The 15,238-nt window shown below is 39.5% G+C and overlaps 1 protein-coding gene across 1 annotated transcript in view; it reads left to right on the top strand.

Moving 5' to 3' along the window:
- LOC126469947 (delta-1-pyrroline-5-carboxylate dehydrogenase, mitochondrial) overlaps positions 1–15,238 on the top strand; it is a 114,705-nt gene that overhangs the window by 70,130 nt on the left and 29,337 nt on the right. Inside the window, exons 8-9 of the mRNA XM_050097354.1 lie at positions 2,015–2,237; positions 12,713–12,891. Coding sequence (XP_049953311.1) covers positions 2,015–2,237; positions 12,713–12,891 — 402 coding nt within the window. The remainder of the gene's footprint in view (positions 1–2,014; positions 2,238–12,712; positions 12,892–15,238) is intronic.

Genomic DNA, 15,238 nt, shown 5'->3' on the forward strand with positions numbered 1-15,238 from the left:
ACACCATGAAGGGAGCTCCAGAAGCAGGGCAATCTTGAATTCCAAACCTGCTCATCAGTGATGAAAATGCCCGTTATGGGGGCATTGGGTCAGATGAGTGTCATTTGGTCGGGTGAGTCTTGTTTCACACTGTTTGCAACTTCTCGCCTAATTTACATTCCAAGAGTGAAACATGGTGGGGGTTCGGTGGTGATTTGGGCAGCTGTCTGTGATGTTCCATGGGCTCCATGGTTACCCTGCAAGGTCAGATTACTGCCAAGGATTATGTGACCATTTTGGCTGGTCATGTCCATCCATGGTACAATGTTTGTTCCCAGTGGTGATGCAATGTTCCAAAATGACAAGGTCCCTGTTCACACAGCATGCATCATCCAGAACTGGTTGTGTGCATATGAGGGTGAAGTGATTTCGTTTTTTGTGCAGTAGTCGGGCACTAACGGGGATGAATGTGTGGGTGCATTATTGTGATGCAGGAGCCATAAGTTGTCTTCCCATCATTCAGGTTGTTTCCTTCACACATTTTCTCACAGGTATTGCAGTAGTTCTTGATGGTACCATTGATTAACAGTTTGTCCTTGTGACACGAATTCATGATGAACTAATCCTTCAACGTCAAAGAAAACTATCAGCATGGCTTTGACATAAGACCTGACCTGAACTGACTTGACGAGCTTTTTTCTGTCTTTGAGAACCTTTCCCAACCCACTGTGAAGGTGGGACCTTGGTCTCACCATCATTTCCATAGACCCATGTCTCATCACCAGTTATGATTCTCTTAAGGAACATCTCATTCTCATTTGTGCAATCCAAAAGCTCTTCACAAATTGTGAGGCATAGGTCTTTCTGATCTTTACTCATGAGCAGTGGGACGAACTTAGTGCCAACACGATGCATTCCAAGGTTCTGTGTCAGGATTTCATGACATGATCCAACTGAAATGTCACATTCTTCTGCAGACAATCAGTCTTTGATTGGCCCGCACAATTTCATTGGTGTTCCAGATATGAGCATCCATCGGTAAACATCGAAGGGTGTCCTGAGTGAAGGTCATCTTCAACTTCCGTCCAGCCATTTTTAAACCATGTGAACCATTTGTAACACTGAGTATGGCTTAAGGAATTATTACCACAGGCTTCCTGCACCATTTGGTGTGTCTCTGTAAAGGTTTTCTTGAGTTTCATGCAAAATTTAACGCAGATGCATTTCTCCTCTAACTCTGCCATCTCGAAATTCGCAAACTCAGCGACACAACGTTCTGCTCAATACAGCACTGAAAAATAACTGACATGCAACAATGAAACATCTGGCAGTTACACATTATATTAGTGTGAAATTATGAATGTCCAGAATTTTTTGAACAGGTCTCGTATACTGATATTCTGATATTTGTTTCATACAACCCGTTTGGGATTAAAACTGTTATCCTCCAATGACTGGAAGAACATTCTGAACAATACATTTTTGCATCGAAGTACCACTGCTAATTGTATATAAAGATATTACATGCCACAATACTCCAGAACTAGATTTTCAGCAAATATTGTGGAATCTTCCTTAAACTTCCAACTTTTTGGGGCACAATGAAATCTTGAATATCTCTTTCATTCCTTTTGTCACAGCTTTCATATGTATCTGCTAGCCTCACTTTTTATCCTCATACTCTGTGCACCCATCATTTTACTTCAATTTTTCTCTGTTCTGCTTCATGTTCTGATTGTTCTTACTTTTAGTTGTAAGCTGTAAATAAATATTTGTGACAATCTATCCACCTTTAGAGTGTTTAGTTATATATGTAGCAGCATTAATAAGTTACATAGGTCTTAAGTAAAATGCCCCAGGTGTCATTCATTCATAATAGCTATATGGGAGCAACTAAAGAACATAAAAATAATGGTAGTTACTCTGTATTTTGTATTTTTTTCATTTCCATTCCATACATTTTTTAATAAAATGCTGTTACATATAAAGTGATTTTCCTCATAGCATTCTGATAAAAGAGAAATTTTTTTTTCAGGACATTCGAGGTACTTTGGAAACTTGTCGGCAATAACGTAAGCCGTTACAAGAGTTATCCACGATTGATTGGTGAATGTGGTGGTAAAAATTTCCACTTCATTCATCCAAGTGCTGATGTTGAGTCTGCGTCCCTTCAGACTATCCGTTCAGCATTTGAGTACCAGGGACAGAAGTGTTCCGCTTGTTCACGACTCTATGTGCCTGCATCATTGTGGCCGAAGGTAAAGCTAATTATGCCTTAAAATAATCAATGTTGTAAACTTACAATTATACAAATATCTGTAGCATTTAAGTAACAGTTGAAGTGACCCAGGAAAACCATATTTAAATAAAAATAAAATAAAAAATCTAGATCAAGTCCAGGTCATATTATCCATTAGCACATTTCCACTTGCTATACATGGAAATTCCCCCCTTCCTTTCTGTTTTCTTCCAGGGTGGCAGATTTGTAGCCACTCACTTCCTGTGAACTCCAGTAATGACTTTTGCAGCTTTAATACATAAATATTCTGAAATGGTTGTGGAGAAATGTCTGAAAACCCTGTCATGGCCAGCTTTCATCCCAGAAAGTAGGCCATTAAGTGGACCACTGGATTTAACAGCAAAGGTCAAGTCCTTGCCTGACCTTCCACATGTAGGTTTTCCATAGTTTGTCTAAATCATTGAAGCTACATGCCAGGATGATTGCTTTAAAAAAGAACATTAGCTGAATTCCTTCCGAAATTGTATCCAATCTGAGCTTGTACTCAAGCCTTAATGATGTTCTGTTCATGGGTTGGTCCACTTGTTTACTATAGCTGATTAAATGTAATGTCTGTCTTTTCTCCACAGCCTTTTTTGGATAAGTGTAGCAGGTGGTTGAAATGTTAATAGAAGTTTAGTGGACATGTGGGTGATACCATCTTAAGGTACTGTAACCCGCCTCCCCCTCCCCCCCTTTTGTGGTTAGAGTGTTAAGAAGATATACATTGACATGGAAGCACTCTCCAGGACACAGCTTCTTATGTATACAAAAGACTACCAATGAGCATCAAATACATGGAATGGGCTTTGCTATCAAGAACAAGCTTCTCAGGCACCTGGCTGAGCTTCCAACTGAGCTTAATGAATGCTGCATGACATTAAGATATTGACTGGGTGGTAAATAACATGCCACAGTATGCCCCCACTCTTAGATTATGATGATGATATCAGAGAAACATTCCATTCAGATCTGGATGACATTGTATCAAATATCAGTTGCCAAGTCAAAATAATCTTACTTGGCAATATTAATGCTAAAGTAGGGACCACAAAGTGTGAAGTGATGTAATTGGCAAGGACGATGGCAGTGAAAACTCAAGTGACATTAGACTCTTCTCAAAACGTGCTTAACATGGATAAACAAGTACCAACACCATCTGTTGACAAAAGTATCACTTCAAAACAGCACGGTAGCAACCTCGATCAAAGCAGTGGTATCCCGTTGACTACGTGATAGTGCACAGGAAAGATCTACAGGAAGTTTTCATCACGAAAACAACTGGAACTAATGACATTTGGTCAGACCATGAACTTCCTAGATCCGTCATGCATTTGTCTCTATCCCCTCAAGAGGAGGAAACAAGAGAAGAGCTGTAACCACACACATGATTCCAAAAAGCCTCGTAAGTCAGAATATGCTTCTCAGTACAGAAAGTGTTGAAGGAATGTCTTGATGTAATGCAGCAGTGGAAGAGCTTGGAGACCATCATTCTGGATGTTTGCAAAGAAACGGGATATAAAAATGGGAAACATCAGAACTGGTTCAACAGAAAGGTGATGAAATTGAAGCATTAATATTAGAGAACAGGAAAGCCTTTTATGTGTGGCCTTGTGTCTTGCCAAAGGAGATTTACAAATAACTATCCATGTGTTCAAGAATGTGTGGTGGATAACAATAGCGATATTTTGCAAACAAAAGTATGGGACAGTTCTTCCAAGGCACAGAAGCAATTTATGGTCCCACGACCTTCTACAAAAGATCAGTTAGGTTTAGTAAGAAGAGTTCACTTCTAAAAGATCAGTGTCTAAAAGATCAGTGCTCCATGATGAATGGGTGGAAAGAACATCTACAAGACCCGAATCAGTACTAGATGAAGTGTTTTATTAAGCAGGCAAAGGAACATGAGGCAACAGGTCATGATAGTACCCCATCAGAAGCTCAAAGAGGATGGTGAGGAATTCCTAAGACATATCCAGGAACTTATTGTCAAAACTTGTACCACTGAAGAAATGTCTCCTGATTTAAGAAACTGCAGTAACTGCTGGGGAATATAGTAACTGTCTGCCTTTGGAAAGCTAATGGCTTGAATTCTCACAGATTGTACCATTCCCTTTGAGGAAGATTTGCTACCAGAGAGCCAGTGCAACTTCCGGGTATTAGCAGCATGTCAGCTTCAAGAAAAATGCAGAGAACAAAATAGACCTCTTTACATTGCCTTTATTGGCCACGCTAAAGCATTTGACATGGAAAACTAGAGCTTCGTGGAAGCTTGTAGCTCTGTATGGTTTTCAGCAGAAATTTATTACTATCTTGAAACTAATTTACACACATATCACATCGACTCTGCTAGGGAGTGATTCCATATCAGTACCAGTATTAAGTAACAATGTGTGATTATCCAACATTGTTTTCCCTGTGTGTTGCCATTGTCATGCAGCTCAGGGGGCAAAACTCAAAGACTTCTGATAACACAACCTTGATTCACTGCCAGGTCAGTTGAAGCACTGCTAGTTTATCAATTATTTCTCATATTGCTTTCTTATTGGGCAATTTAAAGTCTTTCATATTTCCTTTCTTTTTGCAATAAACAGAAGGTGGCTTCATCGCATTGTATTTCTAATTAAGACTTCGTGTGTGTATTCCACTTTTCAAATTGCATTGTAAATATGTTGCTCATATTCTACCTAATTTTTGCTCGCATGCATAATATTGAGTGAGGAGAATGATTCCATGATAGTTTTGGTCTCATATAAAACAGAAGCTGGTTTCATCGCATGGTGTTCTATGGACTCGCTTGTATTTGTTCCTTCTTATGAGTCCGTACTCAATTTAAATGCATTATAATTATATTGCTCATATTCTGCTTTATTTTTATTACTATCCATTTCTCATACTTTTTCAATGGAGAAATCCATATTAGAAACTTTTGGCAGAATTGGCATTCAACTTTATTCAGGGTGTATATGCCCTGAGACAAATGAGAACTCTGGGAGAAAACTGGGAATATTTTCACTGGGGAAAACCCTGGGAATTTTTTATTGTTTTAGTTCTGAGTTAAATTTTTGTACTTTTGACTGGTAAGAACTGATATTCTAACAATTTTACTTTAGCCTGCTACTGCAGTATACTACTGCAGCAATAAAACAAACTAGAGAAAAACACCAAAATAAAACTTAAGTTGCAAAGAAAATGTGCCATTTACAACAACAAAATATAGCGCACACACACAAGCGTCTGCTGACAGCAAAATGTGTCAAAAGGCAATAGGATGAAGATATGCAATACTATGTAACAAGAAAGTGCTTTTGATGTCATGACTGTTTACATTTCTAACAGGTCATGGGAAAAAATTGCAAATGATGGTTTGAAAAGCTTTACTTTCAGAGTTCCCCCCATGAACCATGGACCTTGCCGTTGGATGATTGACTGATCTGGCTTTGTAACACTAACCAAAACGGCCTCGCTGTGCTGGTACTGCGAATGGCTGAAAGCAAGGGGAAACTACAGCTGTAATTTTTCCCGAGGGCATGCAGCTGTACAGTATGGTTAAATGATGATGGCGTCCTCTTGGGTAAAATATTCCGGAGGTAAAATAGTCTCCCATTCAGATCTCTGGGTGGGGACTACTCAGGAGGATGTCGTTATCAGGAGAAAGAAAACTGGCGTTCCGTGGGTCGGAGCGTGGAATGTCAGATCCCTTAATCGGGCAGGTAGGTTAGAAAATTTAAAAAGGGAAATGGATAGGTTAAAGTTAGATATAGTGGGAATTAGTGAAGTTCGGTGGCAGGAGGAACAAGACTTCTGGTCAGGTGAATACAGGGTTATAAATGCAAAACCAAATAGGGGTAATGCAGGAGTAGGTTTAATAATGAATAGGAAAATAGGAATGTGGGTAAGCTACTACGAACAGCATAGTGAACGCATTATTGTGGCCAAGATAGATACGAAGCCCACGCCTACCACAGTAGTACAAGTTTATATGCCAAATAGCTCTGCAGATGATGAAGAGATTGATGAAATGTATGATGAGATAAAATAAATTATTCAGATACTGAAGGGAGACAAAAATTTAATAGTCGTGGGTGGCTGGAATTCGATAGTAGGAAAAGGGAAAGGATTAGATAAGATGAACATGAACAAAAGCAAAACGAGGATAATGGAATGTATTTTAATTAAATCGGGCGATGCTGAAGGAATCAGATTAGGAAATGAGAAAAAAGTAGTAAATGAGTTTTGCTATTTGGGGAGCAAAATAACTGATGATGGTCAAAGTAGAGAGGGTATAAAATGTAGACTGGTGATGGCAAGGAAAGCGTTTCTGAAGAAGAGAAATTTGTTAAAATCGAGTATAGATTTAACTGTCAGGAAGTCATTTCTGAAAGTATTTATGTGGAGTGTAGCCATGTATGGAAGTGAAACATGAACGATAAATAGTTCAGACGAGAAGAGAATAGAAGCTTTCGAAATGAGGTGCTACAGAAGAATTAGATGGGTAGATCACATAACTAATGAGGACGTATTGAATAGAATTGGAGAGAAGAGAAATTTGTGGGACAACTTGACTAGAAGAAGGGATCGATTGGTAGGACATATTCTGAGGCATCAAGGGATCACCAGTTTAGTATTGGAGGGCAGCGTGGAGGGTAAAAATCGTAGAGGGAGACCAAGAGATGAACACACTAAGCAGATTCAGAAGAATGTAGGTTGCAGTAGGTACTGTGAGATGATGAAGCTTGCACAGGATAGAGTAGCATGGAGAGATGCATCAAACCAGTCTCTGGACTGAAGACCACAAGAACAAACAACTTTCAGTGTAAGTTTCCTTTTAGGCAAGGCAAATTATGTTATGTATGAGACTGTATGGTGAATGTATTAAATTGCAGATCATTTGACTCTCATTCAAAATTTAACACTTTGAGGAACTTAGGAAAATTTTGGGTCCAAAGGACCAACCATCTATACCGTTATTTAAAATTTTACTGGTGCAGCTGTGCTTTATATATTTTAAAGTGTAACACACCCTAAAAACGACCAAGCTTCAAGGTTAGATTTTCATATTTCTTTTAGTTCTTTCCTAGATAATAAATCATGCAACAACACGGCAAAAATTATAACTATCCCTAAAAATGTGTGAGGTGAATTCTTGAGCAATTTCACATGGAAAGATCAAAGTGCTCGACAGAATGTGTATTCGGTCAGGTAACCCATGAAATGTTCTGTGCACGGTAAAAGCTCAGCTTTCCATGTAACTGTACTGTATATATTTTAATGTAAACCATTAACTTTTCCTAATTGTGTGTTCACACTCCTTTAACAATCATGTTGCTATAGGCTGACTACATTATGTGTCCTGTGCTTTGAACATCTATGAAGGTCATGTGACACGCAATCTCAATTTCAGTGCTTCGGAAGCTAGTGTGCTGTATTTGGTGGAATTAGTTTTTTTTTTTTTCCCTTAAAATGCTAGAATGTTCTACGCCCGTGTATAAAACCTATACCATTCAAAGGACTGATAAGTTTTACAGCTCCGAGGGAAAGTATATTGTCAATTGACATGGAAAATATATGCTTTTGCCTGGAATATAGTGTTGTTTCACCCAGGAAAAATATATTTTAACCAGGAAAAGTCCAGGAATATTTTTTTCTTGTCTACATATACGCCTTGTTATTCAGTCTCTTCACTGAGTGAGTATGGAATTCTGCTTTGAATGGCGCTGTCTCTTGTCACTGACACGGGAACATTTCCAGTTGTAAATATATGATCTTGATAAAACTTGGCAGGTGTGTAAAGGGGGCAAAATAATGCAACACGGTTTTTTTCGTTTTTGCCCAGTTTCACTTTTAAGATGTAATACACACCGTGAATGGTAATTTAGCATATTAGGTTTACAGGGAATAACTCCACAACCATGGTGGATAAAAAAATGTGTTTTGTATAAAAGTTGAATCATAATTAATGTTCTTGAAAACTGTCTAATTAGCTTTTGCAATAATTTTAAAATTTCCCAAATACCTCACCAGCATTAATTAATTTTGAAAAATAAAAACTTTTGTTACAACATAATATGAAAAAGCTTTCATGCCACATCCATCCATGTGTAATAAACCAGGTTTCTGAAACACCTTTTTTGTAAATACGCTGTACACGGTGTGATGTTGGAGTATTCTCAACATACCTAATTAAAATATCTAAATGTTCATTATTATTTGTTTTACTTATTTTCATTTCATGTTTTAAGTTGTTGTTTTATGTTTTAAGTTCGTGTTTTTTGTTTTTAGTATACCATCTCTCATATGTATATTTTGTTAATTCAGAACAATAAGAAACTCATTATTATGATACAATATCATTACAATAATGATAATCTGTAAACAAATGCTTAAAACATAACATTTTTTTACACAATGCACACAAAATCAACAAAATTTCTTCACGTAATACGTATGATGGATAGCACAATAGAAAACAAAATTCAGCAGGGTTTGCTCATAGTGGCAGCCTATCATTGAAATATCCAGATTTATTTCAGGCATATTTTAGTATGGAAAACCTTGGCAAAGAGAATTGATCATGTACTAGCCACTGCAGCTTGATTATATTGTTTCTCAAGTGGAGATTTGACATAACCATTCACCAGAACTATATCTGAAAATCTTCATGTTCTCCCAAGATCGAATGCCATATACACACATCAAAAAAAGTTTTGTATGACCTCGGTTCCGAGAGTTCCAGAACCTGTACAAAAAATTGGAATAGAAATCAACATAAACATTTCCGCCCTTTTTATTGCTCATGAAAACCACACATTGGACATTGAACAACCATACAGCGAGACCTTCAGAGGTTTTGGTGGTCCAGATTGCTGTACACACCGGTACCTCTAATACCCAGTACCATGTCCTCTTGCATTGATTCATGCCTGTATTCATCATGGCATACTATCCACAAGTTCATCAAGACACTGTTGGTCCAGATTGTCCCACTCCTCAACGGCGATTTGGCGTAGATCCCTCAAAGTAGTTGGTGGGTCTCGTCGTCCATAAACAGCCCTTTTCAAACTATCCCAGGCATGTTCGATAGGGTTCATGTCTGGAGGACATGCTAGTCACTCTAGTCGAGTGATGTCGTTATCCTGAAGGAAGTCATTCGCAAGATGTGCATGATGGGGACACGAATTGTCATCCATGAAGATGAATGCCTCGCCAATATGCTGCCAATATGTTGCACTATGGGTCGAAGGATGGCATTCACGTATCGTACAGCCATTACAGCGCCTTCCATGACTGCTAGCGGCGTACGTCGGTCCCACATAATGCCATCCCAAAACAGCAGGGAACCTCCACCTTGTTGCACTCGCTGGACTGTGCGTCTAAGGCATTCAGCCTGGCTGGTTTGCCTCCAAACATGTCTCCAATGATTGTATGGTTGAAGGCATATGTGACACTCATTGGTGAAGAGAATGTGATGCCAATCCTGAGTGGTCCATTCGTCATGTTGTTGGGCCCACCTGTACCGTGCTGCTTGGTGTTGTCGGGAGTGAAGTTGCGCATAATGGAGCCTATTGTGCACAGTTTGAGTCTTAACACAAGGCAGCACATCGCCACCAATGCTGAGCGCTGTTCTTGTCTTGATGCAATTACGAAATCTGCTTTCGACGCACGTCTAAACATGCCAATGCAGACGTCTTGTCCCGTCTTCCTGTGGGTCCTGATCCTGACTTTGATTGTGAAGAATTGCTTTGCTTCTGTCTTGATATGGAAATGCAGGCTGCATTTGGAAGTTTCCCAATTACGAGCTCACGCATTACAGCTGCTGTTGCCACTGACCCAGTTCTCTGCCAGGTGGTTCAGTTTGTTCAACAGGGCTTGCCAGATAAACCACCACGTCGGGCTTCGGACCCTCTGTGCAACTATTTTTCCTTACATTATCGCCCCTGTTTTTGACGGAGTTTTGCTGTTGTCCACAGAAGACCTTACTCTCCCAGAGTCGTCATTCCCACTTCATTATGGTATGACGTACACCTTCTCCAGGGCCATTGGGGAGTTAGCTAGGAGACTTCTTCCTCCCCTCCCCCCCCTCCCCCCCTTCCAGGTATTGATGGAGAAATTGCCTGTTTTGTTGCGGCTTGTGAGCAGTGTGCTTAACAACAACAGCTCCCAGGGCTTCTCTGTCCCCGTGGCCCACTCCATGCCAGCTGTGGGAATGCATTCATGTAGACTTTGCGAGTCCTTTCTTGAATTCCTGTTGGCTCTTGATTGTGGATGCATTTTCCCAGTTTCCTTTTTTGGTACAGTTTTAAGGGTTTGTTTTCTATTGTGGGATTGCCTTGTGACTTAGTTTCTAATAATGGCCCCCAGTCTGTTCCTCACACTTTTCAATTGTTTCATTCCCATCACTGCATTGGTCATCTTATGCCTCCGCGTTTCCACCCGCAGTACAGTGGTGCGGTAGAAATTCTAATTGGTATGGTGAAGTCCCAAATGAAAAGGTTTGTTATGGATTCTTTGCCAGATGATGCCCTTCTCCGTTTTCTGAGCACCTATTACTTCACGCCTATGGGAGAGCAGAGCCTGGCTGAGATGCTTCATGGCCAGCAGCCATGCACACTCCTCCACCTTCTGCGGCCTGCGCAGCACCTGCCACTGGTGGGTTCATCTGGCTACTTAGTGCCGGGATCGCCAGTGTCGGCACAAGACTTCAGGAGCTGGCCCAAGTGGATACTGGCTACGTTTGTCCACCACCGAGGACACTGTCTGTGTGACATCCATATGGCTGATGGTTTAGTGGCGTGCACCTTGATGAGTTGCCAGAAGCTACTGGTTTGTGGGTTGTGCCCCTGTCACCATCGCATGCCCCACTGCCCTCCACCCCAAGCCCACCATCACCTGCTGTGGAGCCACCCTTGTTACACTGGCTGCTGACTCCAGTGCGGCGCCCAGGGTTTCCAGCTTTCCAGTTCTGGGTGACAGTCCATCTCCCACCTCAGGTCCGTTACTGCAGCCCCTTGTTCTGATCAGGCCGCTCCACCAGCCCCCCTCTCCATTACCACATCAGTCGTCATCGATGGGGAGTGGGTTCCCATCCTGTCGTCCCTGCACTGGGACTTGATGATGATGACGTTGAAATGGCAATGGCTTCCTCCTCTCCGGCGCTGTCATCAGGTGCCGCGTGCTCTCGTGCGAGCCCACAAGCCTGCGTCCCCTCACATTCTGACCCTGTGCTCTGATGGCCGCCTGGCGCATTGTCCCACCCCCTCTGCACCGGCTGCTGCCACTCCGGACCTGATGGATGTGTCTCGTCAGGCCACTGGCATCTCCTCCGTCGCATGGCTGTCCACTTCACACGAGGCAGAGGTATGTGATATCTTGCAACTAGTGCATGTGTGCCGAGTGTGATGTCGCTGCAAGCACATTTGAATCGGCCACCAACTGTATCAGTGTGGACTGGCCTTTGGAGGTCACCAGCGGAAGGCGTGGTCTCCACTGAGGTGTCTGCCAGTGGCTCAAGCATACGTAGGCACGGAGCAGTGCTAACTGGTCTCTCTTGTGTGTCTTTCCAGTGCGCTGTTCACATCAGTGTACTGTGTCTTGTTACATGGTGATCCATGGAAATGTGTTTTCCATTGTAGTTGAGTGCTTCATGTGAAAAGCCATATTTGGATTACTTTGGACCAGCCTCGTTTACTGAATAGTTACTACAATTGCAATGTCAATCACCACTTGAGACACAATATAGTGAAGCTGCAGTCCTAGTTCATAATCAGTTCTCTTTGTCAAGGTTTTCCAATGTACTTGAATATGCCTGATACAAATCAGGATATTTAGTTGATCGCCCGCCAATATTATCGAACCCTGCTGAATTTTGTTTTATATTGTGTTGTCCATCGTTAGTGTTATGTAAAGAAGTTTTGTTCATTTTATGTGCATGGTGTAGAAGAATGTTATGTTTTCAGCACTTGTGTACAGATTATCATTACTGTGATGATTTTGTATCGTAAAAATGAGTTACCTATTATTTTGAATTAACAAAATACATATATGTATAACTATAAACTAAAGACAAAAAAGAATTTAGAACATAAAATAACAACTTAAAACATGAAACAAAAGAATCATAATGAGAATTTAGATTTTTAATTAGGTATTTTGAATATGCTCTGACACACACTGTGTACACCGTATTTACCAAAAATAGTGTTTCAGAAACCAGGTTTATTTCACATGGGTGAATGTGACATGAAAGCTTCTTTGATTTATGTTAGAACAGAAGTTTTTATTTTTAAAATTGTAATGGTGGTGGGGTATTTTGGAAAATTATAAATTATTAAAAAAAGATCATTAATTACATTTCAACTTTTCAGTAAAAAGACATTAGTTAAAAATATATATATTCACCAGTGTTGTGTCTTGATGAATTGATACAAAGCTATTATTTATTTCCATTCTTTGCAGATTAAGTCAAGACTTCTTGAAGTTCGGGATCAGATAAAAGTTGGAGATCCTGCAGACTTCAAATCATTCATGGGTGCTGTAATCGATGAGAATGCATTTAAGAGAATCAAATCGTACATAGATCTAGCAAAGAAGGAGTCTTCCACAACAATCATTGCTGGAGGAGATTATTCAGATGAGTAAGAACTAACTTCATTGTTTTTTACTGGTCTAGTACAAGAACATAACAAATTATTATTTCCTCATAGAAAATTCAATAAAGATTTATTATTTCACTCCATAATTCATAACTGTGCAACACAGGTGACCAATTATTCGTTATTATCATTAATGTTGGAGTGTAAGTACCTGTTTTTAGAAGGCCTTTGATTGGAAAATTGCTTTTTTCCTTCCTTGATTGCAAAACTAAAGTTATTGTCTGGGGAACACTTACAAATTTTTAAAAGAATTTATATTCGTTTACAACCCTGGTGTTAGATCTTCGTATCCCTAAGGGGCCTCACGACTCTTTCGTGAGTTTGTGCATGGTGAACACGGGGCCCCAAGGTGTTGCGGCACGTACCATATTTGCCTGATAATAAGACGACACTAAATGTAAGACAACCTCCCCCTCCCCCTTTTTTTACAAGGCTCCTTGAGAAAAATATATTTTTTAACATATTATGACCAAGTGAAATTAGAAACTTTTATTGACGTAAGGCAGCTTCTTAAGAAATTAACATTACACTCATTCTTATGTCATTTATTGATTGTCTACATTTTGATAGTACAAGGAGACATAAAATAAAGAAAAAGAAATTGTTTACATTAATTTTTATATTCACTGCCTTTTCTGTTTACTTAGCCTGTCATCTATGATGTCACTGTTTTTAATCATCATCATCCTAATGTGACAGCTGTGAAACTTATATCTTTATTGTCACAAATATTTGGCTGTTTATCTCAAATATATTATGATCTCAAAGGTTGTGGGTAGTACATAACTGTTTTTCTGAAAACATTGCGGATGTCACATCTATACTGGCATGAGAATGTTATAATGTCTCTTGCCTCCAAATGTACCATCTGCCTTCCATTCTCTCATTGGCTGTGTAGAAGCAGCAGCTGACAAACCACCTTTTTGTTCTCATCATACCTTACTCTGAGCATCAACAACATTGCTGCACTAAACATATAGGTATGTCATTGACCTCAATCTAGACTTTCAGCATCTCCTGCAGAAATGTATGTTATTGTTGAATTTTTGTCAAATTTTAAAGTAATTTCAATTCCAAATACAAACTTATTCAAGCAAACTGCAGTTTAAACATTGTAGATGTTCATAAAAAGCTGAAGGAAGCAGTATAGTTTCCCACGGTTCACAAGAGGATGACATTTTCTGCCTGCTCAACACACTGCTTCCTGCACTTAATGTAGTTCTCAGCCAAGATGGTGTCACTGTTCCCTGTCCAAAGCTCCGTAGTGCTGTGCTTGAGCAAAAGTGAAACACAGACCGCAATGTACTCTAGTGTGCAAATCATTTGTCACAATAGTAAGTAGTACATAAATAAAAGATCACAATTATGATTCAGTCCAATTCTTGAACTTTTGCTCTTCCTGCATTATAGTGGCCTCTGTTGGTACTATCTCCATGTAGGGTTTTGCCACTGTAATTTATTCTCACAATAGCAATGGCAATCTGTTTAATGTGATTTATTTCATTTGTTAGATGTTTGATTCAGGATATTTTTTCCCTTGTTTCATGTGAATGTCACAACCTTGCTCTGAAGCTGACTAAAACCTGGTAACAGTTTTCTCCAGTATTCTAACATGTGAACAACAACTGAATCATTTACAACCTACTTGCTAAACCATTACAGTTTCTCACAATCAAATAAAATACTGACTTTGGTTCAGTTTCAAGGAATGCTTTTTGAAGGCCAAGATTTTTGCTTTTGAATGTTACATTTACTTAAAAAGCAGCATAAATGTATGTATACAGTATTCATACATATATGAGAACTTTTATGGCAAATCTGTTCAAATACAACATAAGTTTGCAAGTTTTTAGAATAAAATTATATTTCCTCCTGTTTCACAAAACTGTCAACTTTTAAGCAGAGCAGTGATTAGTTCATAGTTTCTCACATATCCCTTGCACTAGGACCATGAGTCAAATTCACATGGTTGTTAGAGAAAGGTCAATACTGTATCAAGTGCTTCGATATTTCAGAAAATCTTGAGCCTACTCTTACGCAAGTGGCTTTGGAATTCTTCAAAATAAATTTGTACAAAACCTTAATAGCCAGTGCTTCATCCATAAATGTTAGATGACTCCTATATTATTCAGTTAAACAATGTGAAAACACTGACCTCGGTAGCAGTAGTTTTATCTGCTAATATGAGGGACCCCATATTTTTCAAATGGCGAGTATAGGAAAAAATCGCATCGTATAATCAGGTAAAAATGGTACTTCCTTTCTTGTACTGCAATCTCTCATCTTCAACATCCGCACTTCTGTTTCTGATGGCGTTTTGATGTTGAAC

The sequence above is a fragment of the Schistocerca serialis genome, chromosome 3 (genome assembly GCF_023864345.2).
Source record: "Schistocerca serialis cubense isolate TAMUIC-IGC-003099 chromosome 3, iqSchSeri2.2, whole genome shotgun sequence".
Classification (NCBI taxonomy): Eukaryota; Metazoa; Arthropoda; class Insecta; order Orthoptera; family Acrididae; genus Schistocerca; species Schistocerca serialis.